Genomic DNA, 19,685 nt, shown 5'->3' with positions numbered 1-19,685 from the left:
AGCTCTCCAGCGCGATGCCGGCAGGAGGAGAGGCTGGGAGTTTTGCAGAGCTCTTCTGCAGCTGAGCGGGAACAGGCCTGGTCAGGAGTTTTCTCGCAGCAGCTTCTTCCATCTGAAAGTGCTGTTTTGTGACAATTGAAACTTTCTGTGGGAGCAGGTCAATAAGGAATGGAAATGTACTGTTCCAAAAATATCCAAACATTCTGATTCAGAATTTTGACACACGGAACACTGATTTTTACTCCAGAATGACTTTTTAAAAGTACTTAGTTTTGTAAATTATGTAAACAAATTGAAATTGTCATTTTTGTGTTAATAATGGAACCTCACATCATCACTACAGCACATGGTAAATGACAGTTCAGTCCTGTATCTCACTACTCGTGGTTGTGTATGTGTGCTCTGTGGGGAGAATACATCAAGAGTGTGACAGTCCTTTCATCACATCAGGGAGACTGGAAATGGAAAGAAAACTTTGCTTTTCTTATATTTGCTTCTTTATGTCTTTACTGTGATTTTGTATTAATTATTAAGTTGCTACTGTAATTTAAAGAAGAACTGTTTTGAGCTGTTAGTAATTCAGTATACACAAAGAGTTTCCAGTTACAGCCGAAATCATACCAATCAAATATTCAGAAGAAAAGAAGTAGAGAACTAAAGATAACTCTCAAGGTTTTCATTGGCATAGCTTTGTAAGTTCAGTTCTTGTCAAAACAAGAAGATAGCCTTTGCATATTATGCTGCAAGGAAAGGAATGAATTATAAAGGCTGGATTTGATTAGTGATGGATCCAGGGGTTATTATTACTGCATCTTTCTTTAAAATTTGGCTTCAGCTAATTTTTACAACTTCTGAATTATTATTTTCAGAAAGAAAGGAAGTATAATGGCTCTGATACCATCAGTTGTGATAGATATCTGTCTGCCTCCATCCATCCCTATCTGGCAGCCAGTTATACTGTGTAAAAAAAATTTCAGATGCACACAACCATGCTAAATTTTTTCTCACAGGCACTGTTTCTAATTTTAGATTTCCTTTTTCAATACATAGTAATGAATTTTCTAATGTAATTAGAATAAAAGGAACCAGGCATTGAGAACAGGAGGTGTGTTTACACTGTCAGGGAATGCTTCGATTCAGGCAGTATGAGTTCTGTTCTGTGATGTGCTGGGGACTCTCCTACACAGAGACCCCCTCTCTTGCTTTTTTATTTTTGTTCTTGCCCCATTTCTTGAGTTCTGTCTTTTACAGTTCATTGATGATTGTACTGTCACACGCTTTTCCATCTCATTCACTGTGTTTCAATTTTTACCACTAATTTGCTATTTTCTTTTGTTCTTCTCACCCCAGCCATATCATGCCACCCTGCCTGTGCTCTTTCCACCTCTGTGTACTCTGACCTTTTTTGGTAGCTATCTCCTCTTTGCAGATCATCCTTTGCCTGTTATGCCAAGACTCCCAATCCTGTTCCCATCTCTTTTGCCTTGTCTGAGTAAATTTCCTCTGTTTAGTGCCTCCTCATTGACTGTAGAAGCACAGCACACAAAAGGAGCCATTCCCAGCTGTTGAGTATAAAGTCTTGATGCTACAGCAATCCTAGCAGTTGGAATGAACAGAATTGCAGCTGTGGTGAAGGGCATTTCCACTGTGGTTTCAAGTAATGTGGTCTTTTAGAACAAAATCAATGAAGTATTATCATTTGTAGGACCTCGCCCTGTCACTCTTTACAGGATGGAGTAGCATTTCAAACTGGTGAACTTATCTGGCATTGAAGTATTTATTTATTTATTTATGTGTGGTTTTGGGGTTTTTTTCAGCTGAATAAGTTCTCACATCCATACAGAGGGAAAACATATTTTATTTTGCAAGAAATATTTGGTGCTCTTTAACTAATACATTGCACCAAAAGCTCAACCTTTGGAAGATACCTAGAATAGAAAAATCTGTCCAGTCTCAAAATTATGCACAATCTAATAATGGCATATAGGCATTAGGCATACAAATATAGACAAAGGCATACAAATTTTAGGTGTCTCAAGAGTTCGTAATTTTGTCATCTGATCTGTAGTATTTGTGTATCTCTGCTGAATGAAAATCTGGCAATCAATGTGTTTCTCTAGGAAGTTAACATAATATGTATAGGGAATAATAAATCTGCTTTATTTAGGATTCTCTCAGCTGTCCCTGTTATCTCATCCAACAGAGCAACTGCTAGTGATAGACTGGTAACAATATTGATTCGTTTAAAGAAATTAACAGTTTAAGAAGTTCCTTTGTTTTATTTTGTTTTTTAAATGATTCAGTCCAGTAAACTAGAGAAAAAATATTTCACATATCTAAGAGAGGCTCCCTTGTTCTATATTGTCTTGTTTTACCCATATTTGGTTGAGATTCTTTATGTAATCTGCAAAATTCTTTCTGCCATTGTTTTAACTATAATACAGTAGGATTTGATGCAGTGATTAAGTTTGTGTTTATAGAAAACTGAGGCAGATTATTTACACAGATTTACATATTTGCAAATATATGCAAATACACAGCATTGCGATATGGTCTTAGGTCCCCAGAAGTGCTGGTGACCTACTTGAGTATTTTAGTTAACAGAATATGAGCTTTTGCCTCTTTGTGTTTTATACATTTCAAAAGGCAGCATTCTTCTTATTTTCTTTGTAACATTTCTGAAAAGGAGCCTGCAATGTTTGAATTACACTAAAGCATCTCCGAGATCAAAGTCTTCCTCGTTGTTTTCTGTAGCTGGATTGATGTTTTCTGCTGCAGAAGGCAAGAGATCCTCATTTGTGAATTCTCTGGGAAAGCTAGGAGGGGCTGGAAAGCCCACAAGTTGTTTCCATGGTTTTCCAGGACATCTGGGGCGAGGAGATTCTGCGTGATCTGGCAACCCATTAAATAAAGAAGTATCAGGAACAATTAGTGGTTCTGCAGGTTTACTGGTTTCCTCCCTTGCAACCCCTGTACTAACCAGCTCCAGTGCTGTTTCAGCAGTAGATGATGGGAGGGTTTCATTTTGATTAAAACCCCTTTCATTTGACTCCTCAGAAGATTTTGGGTTTGGATGTTTATATTTATTCTTTTTACTGTGTTTTTTATGCCCACACCCATGGCCACTTCTGCGCCCACAACCAGTGTCATGCCTATGCCTTTTGTCATTGTCATGATCCTTCTTAACTCCATGCCTGTGCTTATGCCTGTGTTTGTGCCTGTGCTTGTGCTCAGGTTCACCTTCACCTTCTGGTTCCTCTCCATTGTCTTTCCTCGTTTCTGTGCTAGGGCTTTGACTTTCTCCTTCATTTTTATCAGCATGTGAAACTATATGTGGCTGGTTTAGCATCATAGTGCTCCGGAAAGGTGTGAATCCAGGAGGCCTTCTTGCAAAGAACACCTAAAAAACATTGCAATGGTAGCCACGTTTGTTACATGAAACAGAACAATTGCTTCAAATGTGGGAAATTCAGAAGCTGGTTCATTGCAGTACATGAATCACTTAGCAGATTTTTAAACTAAAATCTAAACAAGTATCTCTTCTGTGATAAGTGTACAAACATAAACATCCAAATAATTCTGGAGTATTTTAGCAGCTAAAGAAAAAGTTCTGAAGTTTTTTGATTATCACTGAAGTTTTGTCAGTGTAAGAGAGGAATTATACTACAGAGAGCAAAACACATGTACTGTCTGTTTTAATTTATGAACAATACAGTTGGATTCTAGGACTAAATGTCCTGGCACTTGTTAGAATGCTGAAAGTTGACATCTCTGAATAACATCATTGGCAGAATATACAGAAGATCTGTGTAATTTTGTTATATGAAATGTAACTATTAAAATTTTTACTTCTAGATTTGACATATTAATTTCAGAATACTGCCTGGAAATAACACACAGAGATTAAAGCTGATAATATCAAACATTCTGTTGTTATTGAGTCATCTCTACTCCCTCATCAGTGTTCAACTGGAAGACAAAGGCTGTGAATGCATGGTGTACAGTCACTGTACAACACGAGTTTCATTTCTCTCCACCAAAGTCTCTGATCATTGTCTAGCTGCAGATAAGAGTTATTTGCATTGAAGCTAAATTTGAAAGTTGATATGGATAAAATATTGTAGTGAAAATAGAGAGGAGAGACATTAGTTGATACATAACAAATGAATATTGTAGTTATGAAGGTGCTGAGTACTGTGAAGTTATTAGTTATGAGGGCAGGGTAATCTGCCTCTATTCAGTGTCACTAGTCCATCATGGAGCTGAGTAATAAGAAATTGGAAGATCCTTGTGCAGAGACTGACAGCTGCAGCAGGTACCACTCCACTCATATGAAAAGGTTCACAGAGCTTTGGAAGTTGGTGGGGTGTAATTATTGTGCCAGCAAATAAATTTTTATTTCAGCTTTTAAACCTAGTATGAGTAGCAATTTGGGGGATTTGATGGGGCTTGATACTCCAGAGCTTAACTGAGAGTGCAGAGGAACAGCAACAGCCAGAACTTCTCCCTGTCCCAGTGTCTCCCCTGTTAGCTATTGTCTCACCTTGTGGTGAAACTGCTTTGATGTAACAGGTTGTTGAGGTTAAAGAGTGAGAGAAAAGAGTGTGACATTAGTGAGGCTGTTAAGAGAACTGTGTTCCTTTATTTTTGGTATAAAATATGGGATAATTTGGAATGGATAAAGAATCCTATGCTCTACTTAATAGGTTGGGTAATGAAGAAGAATCTTACCACTTCGTGCTCCTCAGAGCAGTTCACCTGGGGATAGATTTTATCCAGCCACGGCATCACGTGAATTTGTGCGTCACATGACAGCGATTCCTGTTAACAAAACAAAACCAACACATTAAGGCAACAAAACTTCATACACAAAGGAAGAGACTTGAGCCTAAAAAAGAAACTTTAAAAAAAATAATACTTTAAAATCCTTGGAACCTTTACCAAGTATTTATGAAATCTATCTTAGTGGTGGATACTTCTGTATTGGGACACATCACAGCTTAGCTTTACAAGGTTGCAGTATGCCTTTGTGAACACTTTAATTCAAATTTGGATTTCAGATTAAATTTTGAAAATTGGATTTTTCACCTCCATCACTTTTGGAGCATTAACTGCATAATATTCCTAAGAAATATTTTTTGCATGATACTCCTAAGAAATATTTTTTATTTATGGTGTTTCTTCTACTAATAATTGGGAAATTGGGAAATTTAAATAAAGCCTTGTTTTTTCTTTTTAGTGCCTGCTGCACTAACAAATTCTAAAATCTCACAGGAAAGCACTGTTCATATGGTGGGAAAAGAGATGGTAGATGAAGGCCCTCTCCCCAAACGACCCCCTTGCCAGTGGTTTCTGGCCCTATCAGCATTCCTTTCCAGTGTCCAGAGCACATTTTCTCACTATCAACAGCATGGCATGCACTCCAGAAATGTCATTCCTTTGCTCACAAGTAACAATTCAGTCTCATGTTTTCCTTAACTGCAAGTCCACAGAGTAAGGAGTATTGCAGCTATTTCATTTGGCAGCAGCTTTTTCCTCTCCTTTCTTTGATTGATTATTATCAAAAGAAAGTTCCTTTGGTTTTGCAGTGAGCACTGATCCCATAGCCACAGTTCAAGTTTCAGGAGTTTTTAACTTGGGTTACAAACAGTGAAAGCTTCCCTTCTTCTTAGAACAAAAGTTTACTGAAAGAGGTAACAGAACCCAGGATGTGATTTTACTTAATCATTTACAGTTTCTGATGCAAATGAATTTGTCCATTAGAAACATTACAGTTGGCAAGATTATCATTACTTACACTGTTTGATGTGGCTGTACAGTCTTCATTAAGTTTTTCAAACTCACTCTTAGAGCAGTTTGTCTTCCAGACTGTAAATTTTACTCGATACATTTTTCCTGCAACCACCTGAAAAATGAGTAAGAAAGCTTTCTGCACTAAAGGCATTTTATTAAAAAAGTTTCACAGGAAAGATGATTTTCTACAAGCTTATACTACTTGTATTCTACAAGTCCTAACCACTGGGCCAGCATATGTGAAGAACAATATTAAAATATTTGGCAGTAAACTTATCTGCTTCTAATCAAGTAACTTATTTACTCCAGTTCCTATTCTCAAAAATTCTAGCATTGAAGCTGAAGGAAACAGAAAAGGTCAGAATAATATTGGGGCCACATTTATTAAATGTCTGTAGTAATTTCATTAGTAACAGATGAAATCATTAGTGATAGCACTGTAGAGAGCCAAATACGATGTCAGAAAAGTGGAATGCGAGTAAAACAAAGTGTGTGATGAACAGGCTTAGTTGAAAATGAACCTATTTGCCAAACGCATTAAAGAGAGAAACTGCATGGGTTCAAGAATGTGCCTGCTATGAGTTCTCATAGTATTTTTCACAGAGCTTGAAATAATATATCTTCCTTCGGGGACATCAGGCAAGACATGAAATTCTATTTCCCTGAAATCTATTTTAAAGGTGTATGCATGCTAATATCAGTCATGATAGGAAAAGTAATAAGGAAGAAAAAAGTTTGAAAGAGGAAAAGGCACAGATATTATCAGTAAGATAATACGAGCTGTTTGGAAAAATTCTGGTGTGTTTTTAGTGTCTTCTCCAGAGATACCTCATGCTCAGGAGTAGTTATGACCAAGTATTTTCTGAACTACTCCACTGTCAAATTTTCAGTTCTATCCTAAACTTCTGTTTTGATGTGTTGAGACATTAAACAAGGCATATGCAAACGCTGACTAATATTATCCCCCTGATTCCTCATCCTTTATCAAGTTCTATTTATCTGTATGTATTAAGTTATGCACAGATGTTCTTTTCTGAATCTAGCTAGAGTATTATTGGCAGCACAATCAGTATATTAAATAACACATTTTTAAGAGAAATTAAGGTGCCTCATTTTGGACAATACAATAACTGTAGGGTCGACACTGCTTAAAATAAAGTGGAGAGTATTGGTGTGGTGGATCAAGGGAGTAGTCCTGTCTAATAAAACTTTTATACTTTAAAAGTCTAAGGTATGTTATGAGGGTAAAAAATAGGGTAGATACATAGAAATCAAATGCCCTGACCCAACCTTCTTCACATCCTTTTAAAATAATTTTGTTTTAAGAAAAAAAGAAAATTCAAGGGATGGAAAATTTTTGAATTCAAGCCAGAATGGATTAGGTTTTACATGAAAAATTGCATGGATATTTCAGTTACATCATGTATCAGCACTTAGACAAAAACATTATTTCAAATCTAAATACAAACTTTAGGTAACATTCAGCTCAGGCCAATAATAATGTCATGTTTGTTCCTCATCTCTGTGATATATCCCAACCTGAACTGTTGCTGATCGTATTTCTCCACCTTTATAGTAGAAGTCATCATTGCTCTCCGAATTATACTTCTCTGTAGAAACCTTCAGTAGTTCTTTCAGTTCTGGACTGTCATTTGGGATCATCCTTGGACAACCTCGGCAATTGGCAGCAACTACCGTTTCTTCGACTGAAAGAGAACAACAGGTTTCAGATCTAAGAAACAAAAGATTCAATGTAGATAAAGGCTGGGAAAAACAGTTATAAAGCCCTGCTTTCTGGAACTCTTCATATTTGGGTCTATGAAATAAAAACAAAATATATTTTAGTTTTACATGATCAGCAATATCATATCTTGGTTATCTAAATTAACATCAGCACCTACTGTCACATGGGACATTTAACAACAGTTCTCAAGAATTGCATATGCCAGTTGTAGGTTGTCAGAAAACATGGAGAGGGAACAGCTACACATATGGAAAGATCTGATTTGGGTGAAACAAGAGGTGCATGTAACTGGCAGTGAATTTTTGTGTTGAGTAAAATCTAGTCTGAATGGGTAAGAATGCAGTGTTTATACATGGAACAATATTTGTGTCCAGATAGGCTGGAGAAAAAGTAACAATACATAACAATAAAAGACACTGAAAACTGTGGAACTTTCAAAACTGGTAGTGCCTAGGACATACCTGGAAGCTTGCAGTCACTGGCAGTGTCTACGATCTCTGCCTGAAGATTCTGAAATGCTTTGGCCTCACATTTAGCTACACGCTGGAGTCAAAAATGCAAAACAGATCCTTGTTATTTAGAAATAATGAGCAAGCTCACATCCTAATACCTTCCTGCTAACAGAATAAGTCAAGCATGTCTCCTCTCCTCTCCTCTCCTCTCCTCTCCTCTCCTCTCCTCTCCTCTCCTCTCCTCTCCTCTCCTCTCCTCTCCTCTCCTCTCCTCTCCTCTCCTCTCCTCTCCTCTCCTCTCCTCTCCTCTCCTCTCCTCTCCTCTCCTCTCCTCTCCTCTCCTCTCCTCTCCTCTCCTCTCCTCTCCTCTCCTCTCCTCTCCTCTCCTCTCCTCTCCTCTCCTCTCCTCTCCTCTTCGACAGTCTGCAGAGACAATAAATAATCAGAGTTCAAAAGGACTACTCAAAGAAAATAACACCCTAAAATAAAAGCCAAATTAACTATTTGTACGTGTTCATTAAAGAAAAAAAATGAGAATGTCTACAAGCCAAAATCATATTTTATGGAGAACTCTATGGAATTTCTGTCTCAAACTGTAAAGACCTAAAAGAAAATCACACAATTATCAAATCAAACATTACTGAGTTTCTTGTATTTTCTCAGGTCTTCTAAAGGAACCATTGTAACTTACAACAGCCTTGATATCTTAAAGCTGGAAGAAAGCAGATATTGATAGTGGGGTTTTTTGAAGATTATACAGCCTAAACCCAATTCCACCATTCCAGTGATTAAAAACAGTAATAAGCAAAGAACTAGAGGCAATGAATACATCCAGGAAAAACTGAGGTTTTGTGGTAAGCAGAGGTCATATTTTGCAGATTTGCCAAAGTTCTACAAAGCATCAGCATAGGTGGGTAAAGAGATCTCTTGATATATAGAGATTTTAAGAAAGGTTTTGGTGAAATCATTTATCAAAGACTAAAGAAACCCAAAATAAGAAGGAAGACTTAAAATTCAGACCTTAGAACCATGACAGTTACTTGAAAATGTAATTATTAAAAATCTACTTAGTAGTATTTTAGGACAACTGATGAAGAATATTGTCAAAGCTTATTATCCAGGTTAAAGGAATTGACATAATGTCCCAGTGTAGCTCAGTGGTTCATATGTGTGTTGAATACAAGGTGCGATCCTGGCCCTCCCATTTAAAGTTTAACAGTACAGAGCTAAATAAAGGTATGAGAAAACTTCCTTGGAATTTGGTCATTCCAAGGTATGGAATATTCTTGAAATATGGTATTCTAATATCTGTCAATGATCTACTGGCAAGTTCAGGGGATAAGTGCTTATGATCTAATACCAGAAGCCCTGTGTGACCAAAGCAGTATGTGGGTGAGGCAGTGCTCCTGCAATAGGTGGGGTGACAGAAGTCATCACCTCTGGGTGACAGCTGGGGAAACTCAGACTCAGGCTGGTTAAGTAACTTGGTTAAGGTTTAAAGGCACATGGGTAGTGGAGGGATTTGCTTTAGCTAGTCTCACTCTCATGCTTCTGTTATTTACTAGTGCTGTCATTCTTTCCTTTTTTGAACAATACTTCTGAAACATTATTGAGATGAACAAGGATTAATTTTTGAACAGGAGTGGCTCTTGAAAGTAACACTCAATGGTGCATTTCCTCAGCAGCCAAAATGGATGCCATTCTGTCCTCTCCCATTTACCACCACTGCTCATAGTGACTCTGCATTCCTGCCATTTGTTTTGTGTTTGAAAATCATTTTTCTGATGCCCTCATGAGCTGGTTCAGTGAGGTCAGTTGAGAAAGGAAGCCTCTATTTTTGGTACAGCTCCTTCAGATCCAGGTCAGTGAAGCCAAGAGAGTACCTGTGTTTACAGAAGTGTTTAGCTGGATTATGTATAAATTATGTTAATAAATTTCTTTTGAAGCTATTATTTGGACTGTGGTAAAGGTTAAGTAATAATTCAGCTACTGACTTTTCTGAGAAAATATGTCTTAGGCTGGAAATTGTGCTAATTTTAATTATCACTTCTTGGGTTGTACATGAGTAACTCCTGGAATACCTGGATAAAAACTTCTCAAGGGATTTATTATTTGGGTAAAAGTGGTTAGATTCTGTGGTGTAATCCATAAACCTTTCAGTGGTCCTCTTAGTCACTGATTCAGAAGACATGGATGTCCTAGTTACATAAACAGTTATGTGTAAGACTGGATTTAAACTTTATTTGTGAAATGAAGCAAGAATATAAGTATTTTATTGAGTCAGATCACAATTATTAATGTGATATTTTCTTGGTAAACAGATTTTTGAGATTACTTACACCTCTAGAAGTGATTCTGCATTCTGGAGTTAAATCTTGGAATTGGTCTTTGGTACAATTAGTCTCCTTAATTTCATATCTAATTACATAATTCCATCCAGCTACCACCTGGGAGAGATATTTAGGTTATATATTATGTAAAACAATGCAAACTTTAAACTATTACATGATGTTAGCAAAGAAAGCAAAACTACACAATTATTGCCTTCTACCTATCAAACCACTTCACACATTAAGCCACAGATTGTTCGTGGACAGCAAAAAAACATCCGTGCAGTACAAAATGTCAACTAAATCCTGCTTTTATTAGAAGTGCACTTTGTATTTGGTGTCCACTTCTGGCAAGCCTGCAGCCTCACACTGCTGGGTTTCTTGCCCTTTCCTCCAAAGATCTGTTACTTATTACTGCCTGTGACAGGAAGCTGGTCTAGATAGATGACTACAGTAACACAGCCTGGCAAGTCCTGCATTCCTGAGCATGGGACACAGTAAAACAGTATCTGAATAATGTAACTTTATACTGCTGGCATCATTTTTGTTGAGTGTTCTGCATTTATCATCTACCCATAATTGTGTCTATCCTGGGCTTTACCTTCCCACACACACTGTTTTCTCCAGGTTCATAACCCTTTCTAAAATTTTTCTCTCCAGGAAGCTGTTCCATTTTCCTAACAGTGGCTACTTCTTCTCACCCATGAAACATCTCCAAATCATAGTGTTGGGCCAGGTAACATTGTATTAAAAAGGAAAAACAATCAAGTATAAGAACTTGTTATCCCTGATCAATTGGAGAGCTCTGATTTTTCTCTGTTTGCCAGAGGTGACATGATGGTTCTCTTTCCAGCTGCTGGATTGCAGTCTGTCTGCAACACTTTGTCATGTGGCTTAAATGTTGTGCAAGTTTGTCTTTCAGCAAAGAGGATTGCTGCTGTCAGTAAATATAACAAGGACAGTCTGGTTTAAAGCATGAGTCAAGCTGCCATGAGACTAGAAGTTTCTTTTTGGCTTAGTAAATATACACAGGTTCAAAGAAAAGGGTCTGTGTTTACTGTTGGGTTGTACACTAGTTAAAAGCCAAATAAGAAACTTTACTTTCTAGTAATGTCACACCAACCCATAGGAGGCCTTTTCACAGGGGCCTTATTGTATGAAATACCAGATGACACAGAATTTCTGCAACATGAGTAGTCATTTCTTGCAAAGCAGATATTCCCATGAGCAGAAATCTTGCAGTAAGTGGCATGCTGGGGTTTTGGGTTCTCTTACCCATTTTTGCAATGTGGGGTTTACCTGTCCTATAGCACATAGCAGCTGCTAACAAATGGGCCCTATTGCCTGCAAAAACAGAGATGCCTGCTGCTGTTTGAGAGGCTGGTGAGTGCGAGAGACATCTGTGCAGCTTGGCAGCTTTGGCTTAGCCCCTAGGAGGGACCTGCTGCTGTAGGAGCCTCAGGGCAAGGCTAAAAGAAATACCCAGGAGGGTCTGAGATGATACAGGTTGCATGTGCCAGATCAGAATGGAAATAAACTGGTGCTAGACACTGCTTAGAAGCAACTGCAGATTAAAAAAAAAAAAAAAAAAAAAAAAAAAAAAAAAAAAGGTGTATATGCTATCAGTTGAGAGCTCTGTATCCAGTAGGTAACTGTTAATGATTCCTTATAAATGAAGATAATTATTTATTGAGCCTACCTATATATGCATTTTGTATGCTTTACTATCAGAAACATACAAAAAACAAACAAGATACATGCTTTGGGTTGGATTATTTAAGTAAAATTTAGAGAAAAATCATGCACAAACCTGTCTCTTAGCTTCTTTTATTTCCACAAGCTTAAAAAGGGCGAGTTCATCACTGTGCTTGTTAAACTTTTGAATGGCTTTTTTCAGAATTTCTGACACTTCTGAGCCATCATTTGATATATGATGAAAGCATCCAAGACATGGAGCCTCACTAAGTCTTATCTTTGACACATCTGGAAAAGAAAAACCAAAAATTATAGGGTTTCATGCAAAACAGCCTTAGGTTTTCAGTTTTCCTATCTGGGAGTGAGCAAGAACTTTTCCTGCTTTTAATTGATGAGATAAGCAAGCCCTATATTCCAGTTTCAAGGCCCACAAAGACATTTTTATATTTAGGAACATGTTCTGGTTGTAGTGGCAGGGGCCATCCATGACCTTAGGGTCCAGTGAACCCCATTCCAGCAATTACTGAATTTCAGAAAAATCTTGCATGTAGTTTTGACACTGTTAAGGAAGGTACATTACTCATTCAGCCAGGAAGGCTGAACTAAGGGGGTGGTTTTCAGATTCTTCAAAGCTCACCCACAGTGTGCAGCTGCTTGCTGTCCTCACCACTTTTCAGGGTGGGGACTTCAGCAGAGGAGTTTGGGCTCACCCGTGTGAGCTGCTGTGACTCTGAGTGCCCCAGGGACTGTAGTTGGACTGTTCTTCTGTTCCTACCAGTCATTGTGGCTGCCAGTTACCACTTGGTGCTACCTTCAGGCTAAACCAGCTGGATTGGCTGTGAATAGACAAGCTTGACAGGGATGCTCAAACTCCTGTTTCCTACTACTAATCCTATTAACTCTCTTTCCTTTCTAGTAATCATGGACTGGATTTTCATAAATTAATTTTATAGTTCAGTACATAAATTAATTTCACAAGTCAGTGAGCTTGAGAATGGAAGTGGGACAATATGTGGTCTCTGTGGAATTGAAGTCAAATTTACGTGCCTGATCTTCAGCTGGCATAAACTGGCTTAGAGGAAGTTATGCCAGTTTGCACCAGCCAGGAAACCAGTCCAGGGTCAGTTAGATTGAACTGTTCCACCAAAGAGGCTGAACAGTGTGGTACCAATACAGTGGAGAAATCCCTCATCTGTCAGGAATGATCAAAGTATGTCTTATGTTGACTCAGTAATGACAAATAGATACCTCACAGAAAAGTATGACCACATTTTCAGTAAGCAGTCACAAAGCAGAACCAGCAGCACCCCCATTTCTAGACCAGCTGTGGTCTCAGCATTTTTGTAAGGACTAAGCTGAACAAACATGTATTATTTGCCAGAGTTGTTATTACTTTGTAACAAGAGATTAGTTCCTTAGGTTGAATACCTGATTTGTTTAATTTATATATGGGGATTTTTTTCTTTCTAAGCAAAGATACAAATGCAAATTTCCCATGTGTTCTCTGTGGGATTCACACAACTTTTGCTGGCAACTAGGTGTCACCATTACCCTACAAATGCAGCATTTATTCAATGCAGAACATGGACTTTATACTGCAGTTCCTAGAAGTACAGTGTAGGCAAAGCCATTTCAGCTTTAAACAAGATAGCTAGGAACAAAAAGCATATACCGGCTGCCAAACATCTCAGAAATTGGGGAGAATATTTCTGTAGTTAATTGATGGATATTTTAAAGTGAACTTGGGTATATCTTTCAGAGCACCAAGCATAGAGATCTCAGTTGGAAATCTTTAAAACAATGTGATTTCTTCTTAATAAGGAGAATTCCTATGAGAATGTAATAGTCATATGAGTGTCTTATAGGTGAAAAATGTAGTACTTCTATTGTTAAGGTGTAAAAGATCTGTCTCTTACATAATTATATCACTGCCAGATTTCTATTTTGTAAATTTTTTTTTTCTTTCCTTGTTTGGGGTAAATATTTGTTTTGGTAAACTTTAACAGCAAGAATTCATTAATTTTCAGTTTGGAGAAAATGAAGGTGCAATTTTGTCATACCAAGTATTTTCCAGTAATTCCTTGGACAATTTTATGTTTAAAAATGTAAGGACAGAAAGCTGAAGTGTGACAAGTTGCATCCAGTCTCTTAAGTTATTAGTATGCTTTTGGTCTTAAGCAAATTTGGCATAATTCTAGTGCTTGAAGAAACTCACTACACATAAATGCTGAATTTTATTACCCTGGGCAGAAACTGCCTGTGCTTCACTGATTTAGTCTACATGTGTATAACAGTGAAGTTAAAATTTATCTTTAACCAATAGTTGCTTACAAAGTATTATTTATAAATGTCTGACTAGAATGATAAGGAGCTTCTACCTTTAAAATTACCTGAAAGTCTCAGTATTTTATTTATTCCATTTTTTATTCCATTTTTATTTGTAAGTGTATTTGTTGAATGCTGTCTCAAATAGTTACATACCTGAGAAAATTTTGCACTCTTGTGAAACATTAGTTGTTTTATCAGCATCATTCATATGAACTCGAGCTGTGCATTCTCCTGTTTTCTGCAAAAACATATGGCAACAGTTGTCTGAAACTTGCTAAATAAAAACACAGTGCTTTAGCTATTGAACACAGTTGACCATTGCAGACTGATTTTGGGGAAGAGGTTCATGTGTATGTTTGTAGTAATGTCTAACAGTTTTGTTACTGTAAAAGGATCAGTTTTGTTGATTGTGAGGAAAGTAGGGGACAAACTGAGCAGATTACTTGAATGATGCTTTGTATTTGTATGATGTGCATTGATTAACTAAAGGCTTTACAGTCAGAGTAATGGAAATGAACACATGCCCATGACTAAAGACTGTATAAGCTATGTATTTATCCATTTTCCTCTCTACTAGTACAAAGTATGAAGCAATGGCCATGGCATTTCACATAGATTCAAATTATATTGCCACCATGATCCCTTCCTGTGCACTGTGGGAAAGAGCAGTGCCATGCCCTGGGAATGTGCAGTGTCCCTGCAGTGTGTGCCCCCATTTTACCTCCCCTGGGTGCCCTCCGGTAGCATGAGCCAGACATGCTTGGCACTGCTGAAAGCCCTCTGCCTAAATTTCTGTCATAGTGGCTTGCATGTCAGTATTTGGTTGTGCAAGCTTCCATTATACATAATTAATACCAAGTATTACAGTCCTTACACTCTCACAGTGCACAAATCTTATGTAGGATTTATTGTGAACCTTCATATTGAAGCACTGAAATGTTCCTTTCTGCATATATTCAGGATTGTACCGGAAAACTCAGGACGATAATGGTTAACTTTGGGGCTGTAAACATTTCTGTACTGTAGTCATATAAGCTCTCTAAAGCAATGCAGCTTAAAAAGTTAATTCTGCTGTATTTTCCCCAGGCAATTGCAGTCTTGGTCCTTATGTTTCTGCAGAGAACTTTAAAGAGAACAGATACTTACAGCCTCTGCAGATACTTTGTAATGACAGTGTTGCCAGTGTTTGTTTTCTTCAGTGGCACAAGTGCTTTCAAGTATTCGGTATTTCACATAGAACTGTGGGTCGGGACCTGCCTGGATTAAAATAACATCCATGTCATCATTTGCATGGTAATAAGTTAAAAGATAGGAGTTTCAAAAAAGTAAATACTATTCCTTAGTTACCTTAAGTTTTATAGTATGGTTTCCCATTAGCTGCTGGTCTCTCAGATCTTGGTAGTTCAAATATTAACTTACCTAATTATATTACTTAGCCCTTACCTACTGTGACAATATGTTGATATAAAGCATACAATACGCTTAACTGCCTTCATTTTAACTTGTAGTACCAATGGGTTTAGAACCAAAAAGAAGTAGTTAGGTTTTATACTCTCATTCAAATGTGCTCCAAAAAAGCCATTTTGGGTGGCTGTTTGGATAGTTAGCATAATTACCAGCTTGGACTGTGCTCCTGTCTGACTCCCTCACTCTCAGTCTTGGCCTCCTCCCAGATCTGTCCACTTTCTTTCTGTACAGCTCCCCTGGCAGCCCAGAGGCAGCAGCCCTGAGGCAGCCTGGCAGTGCCCAAACAGCCCCTGCTCTGTGGTACCAGGGAACTTCAGCTGCCCGGCCTGCCCGGGAAGGGGGGAGCAGGGATGTGCTCTGGAGACAGCCTTGAGCAGTGCCTGTGGTTTTCTACAGGCATTGGAGGCTGGGCTGCAGGGCAGGACAGCCTCAGGAATCCCATAAGATGAAATAAAAAACATTAAGCAAAGTTTGGCCTGGCCACTGTAAGTACTTCAGAATCTGGTAAATCAGTAGTGGGCATTTTCTCCTTGCCATAAACCAGGTAGCAGGCCTGTGTCTACAGGTGACAGTGACAATACTGTAAGGTTTGTGGTTCATCCTCTAGAGAAGATATGAAGTCAGAGCTTACTAACCTTTTACAGCTACTGAAAATGCTCTGACAATGTGACTTTTCAAATACAAACAGGCAGCTGCTGTAGTTTAGCACTGATGATTCTAAAATATCCAGTTATTTTTCTCTGTCTCTGCTGGGAGGATTAAATTATAATTCTTGCCTTAGTGCTACCAAAAAAATGAGGCTGAGCTGATGTGGTTGGCATATACTAGATTTACGCTGATGTAGTAGACACAGAATTATATTCTGCCTTCTCTTAATTCCTGTTGTGTATTGCTATAGGTACAAAGAAGTGTAAAGGTACCTCATATAATAGTTGTAAAAAAGGATAAAAGGGGCTCTAAAAATATAATAGACTTAGTCCTCAGCAGGTAGAAATTGACTTTTATGGAATTACATCAGATTATACTATTTGGGATTTAAAAAGAGCCAAATTCTGTTCCCTGTTACAGCTTTCTAAATCTGCAATTAACCAGTTCAGTAAGTAAACGATGTAAGAAAAGGCATTGTTTCTGTATTATTTGCTATTAGTTTATTGCATTACTATTATGAACAGCTATGCCTTTAACTGGGGCAGGTTTAGTTTTTCACTAGTAAGCTTTTATGTTTTATTACCTTATCAATAATTAATGTACATGAATATGTAATAACCAGCTATTTAATTAATGCATTCAACATTGTGAGACTAGTGAGAAGTAAAATCTATACTCTTTTTAGAAAAAGCATTTCAAATATGGGGAAATTTCAATTGCAGATTCCTTTTCTCTGTTTTTTACTTAATATCATAATCAGATCAATGACTCAAAGTTATAATTGATTTCCACTTTGTATCTTTTAAGGAAAGATGGCTATCTAGAGAAGGAAAGATGAATAATAATTGCAATAAATATGTATTCTTGAAAATATAGCATTGTTTAAGATAAAATTCTGAAACTCCTGTCTCCCCTTTGGGAACACCAGCAAAAGGAAGGTAGGTGGTACTACACCTCTAATATAGAGATATTTGCATGTGGCTGTTGTTAAGAATGGGAACGTTAAAAATGTTCAGTGAGACTATTAATTTACTTAATATTAATCATCTAAAGGGTTTTCTGATTTTACTCTTTGTCTCCACATGCTAAAATTTCCTGTGTAAACAGGAACATGAGAGGGCATGTGCCAGGAGATGTGGGTAATTTGCTGTAAGTGTTTAGCAATATATGGCTCCTTTCCGAGGTCAATTTCTGTCTGGGTAAAAATGTCCTGTGATTTTTGGAGTGCAAAATATTCTGTCTAACACTGGATTTCTTGTGGTTTACATCTGAAAATCCAATCCAGTAGGAAAAGAAAAAAAAGCTAATGTTATTTTCAAGTGAAATAATGCTTGTCATTATTATGGTAATACCATCTTTGTATACCTCTCTGAGGTAAATACTCTTTTGTTAGATTAAGGCTATATAGAAGAACTCCAGGCAAAGGATCGTGTTGCATTCTTCTTTCTTCTGTAATTTTAGCTGTTACCCTATTAGACTAAAATACCACCTACTGCTTCTAGATAGATCTGTGACTTAGGAATGGTGTCAATCACATAGTATTCACAAACAAATCAGAATATTGCCAAACTTTATCAGGTGATTCCTCTTCATATGCGGCACCAGCTCTTCCCAAGTCAAGATTATAGTAATATTTTTTATAAGTGTGGTTTTGCCATTGGTCTGAAAACCCTACACATGATGGAAAGGGGTAGAATTCCCAATAAAGAAAAAAAGAGGACAGAGTGGAATAGTAAGACAAATTGTGTTGGTGATAGAAATTTTCTGTTCTTTAGTCCTTACATTAGTAAGCAATTCAGCAGCACACAGAGTTCTGCTGATAAAAACATAATATACTCCCCTGCTTGTCAGGGGAACAAGTATCTTACTGTGCAAGTCACTTTGATTTTTTAAAAACATTTTTGGAAGACACTTTGCTACCATGCTTGCCCCCTTACAAATGAGATGGAGATAAGCTGATTCAGAGTGCATAAACAATTCCAGCTTTTTTTTTTTTTTTTTTTTCAAAATGTACTTACAGTTCTCTTGGCTTCCATCACCATGAATAGAGCAAATTGGTTACCAGTTTCCCTGTCTCCATTGTATTTCTTCAGTGCTGCATCAACAGCTTGAAAGACATCAGGGTCATCACAGTCCGAAAACTCAAATGCAAGAGGAATGGCTCTGCTAGAGAAAAAACTACAGCAGAGTACTAGTACAATGAAAGCCCTCATAACTGGATGAAAAGGGCCCCCTGAATTAGAAGGCTCTTTAAGAACCAAATGGAAAAGGAATGCCTGACAGGATTTTAGTCACCTCTTCTCTTTTTCAGGAGCAGTAGTTAAGTAAACAGAATGAGTGGGTTGCTGGGGTTGGTTGGTTCTCATCATACCCTGTTTATACTACAAATAAACTTCTGAGTTTATCTAAATAAACTTTGTTTGTTCACGAGAATGACACTAAGGTTATCCACCTGCCATCAAGATAACAGGATAAATGGCTGCAGCTGGGGACCAGTTTAGGAAAAGTAAAGCAAAAGAGAAAGAAGTGGCTGCAGCTGGGGACCAGTTTAGGAAAAGTAAAGGAAAAGAGAAAGAAGTGGCTGCAGCTTTCTGACTTCTTAACACCTAAGCTGCCACTGAGAATGAATTTTACAAGGCTTAAATAAAATATCCATGAAGGTCACAGTGGCAATGAAGTTTTGGACAACAACCTTGTAAATTTTATAGATCTGTTTAGTGTTCAGATTGCAACAGTTCTGAGAACTGTAGTACTCAGAACATGTTTGAAAATCTTTGGACACATGCGTATGGTTGAATGTCACATAACCCTTCAATAGCACTTGATAAACCTTGTCCTTCACGGTCCTTTTGGGAAGTCCATCTCTGCTGCCATGTGGAGACTGCCTGGTTTAAGGATTAGTCAGTGATCATAGTGCTTTGTTATTGTTACAGATATGTGACACACAAGAACAAAGGATTAAATGCTATCGTCTGAGTCTGGTCAAGCCAGGATTAGAGATGGCTGAGAACTGGTACTTGTCTCCCCTGTGTGGCACCAAATAGTTTTGCTTTGAGTCTGTGAACACCTTGGGATTGCCTTGGCTCCTGTGTTCCAGCTGTTTCTTGCTGTATTGCATTTGTGTGGCAAGGTTTTGATAACAGCGGTGGCTTCTGTGAGAGGCTGCTGGAAGCTTCTCCTATGTCTGACAGAGCCAATGCCAGTCAGTTCCAAGATGGATCCAGTTCT

The 19,685-nt window shown here is 37.8% G+C and overlaps 1 protein-coding gene across 3 annotated transcripts; it reads right to left on the bottom strand.

The window, feature by feature from the left end:
- Nucleotides 1-1,838: 1,838 nt before the first annotated feature.
- On the bottom strand, nt 1,839-18,815 carry KNG1 (kininogen 1). 3 transcript variants are annotated; one of them, XM_021543794.3, is made up of 11 exons: nt 18,476-18,812; nt 15,489-15,599; nt 14,496-14,580; nt 12,130-12,302; nt 10,329-10,436; nt 7,999-8,080; nt 7,333-7,499; nt 5,798-5,905; nt 4,732-4,821; nt 3,241-3,400; nt 1,839-2,892 (listed from the first exon to the last, which is right to left on the bottom strand). In XM_021543794.3, the coding sequence occupies exons 1-11, from the start codon at nt 18,668-18,670 to the stop codon at nt 2,705-2,707; spliced, it is 1,467 nt and encodes a 488-aa protein (XP_021399469.2). In that variant the 5' UTR covers nt 18,671-18,812; the 3' UTR covers nt 1,839-2,704. The 3 variants fall into 3 exon arrangements, with proteins under 3 accessions (XP_021399469.2, XP_021399475.2, XP_031361481.2); XM_021543800.3 differs by having other exon boundaries at nt 3,247-3,400; XM_031505621.2 differs by having other exon boundaries at nt 1,839-3,400; nt 18,476-18,815.
- Between the last annotated feature and the right edge of the window lie 870 nt (nt 18,816-19,685).

Source organism: Lonchura striata, chromosome 10 (genome assembly GCF_046129695.1).
Source record: "Lonchura striata isolate bLonStr1 chromosome 10, bLonStr1.mat, whole genome shotgun sequence".
Taxonomy (NCBI): domain Eukaryota; kingdom Metazoa; phylum Chordata; class Aves; order Passeriformes; family Estrildidae; genus Lonchura; species Lonchura striata.
The sequence above is the reverse complement of the archived record's forward strand: the minus strand, read 5'-3'. Positions and strand labels throughout refer to the sequence as shown.

What these genes read in the sequence shown, in the direction of transcription:
- KNG1 (XM_031505621.2), bottom strand. Translation starts at nt 18,670, where the DNA reads ATGAGGGCTTTCATTGTACTAGTACTCTGCTGTAGTTTTTTCTCTAGC. An exon ending in CAGTGACTGCAAGCTTCCAG is followed by an intron (nt 7,500 to 7,998) that starts GTATGTCCTAGG and finishes GTTCTCTTTCAG; the next exon opens with TCGAAGAAACGGTAGTTGCT. An exon ending in TACGATCAGCAACAGTTCAG is followed by an intron (nt 5,906 to 7,332) that starts GTTGGGATATAT and finishes CTCATTTTTCAG; the next exon opens with GTGGTTGCAGGAAAAATGTA.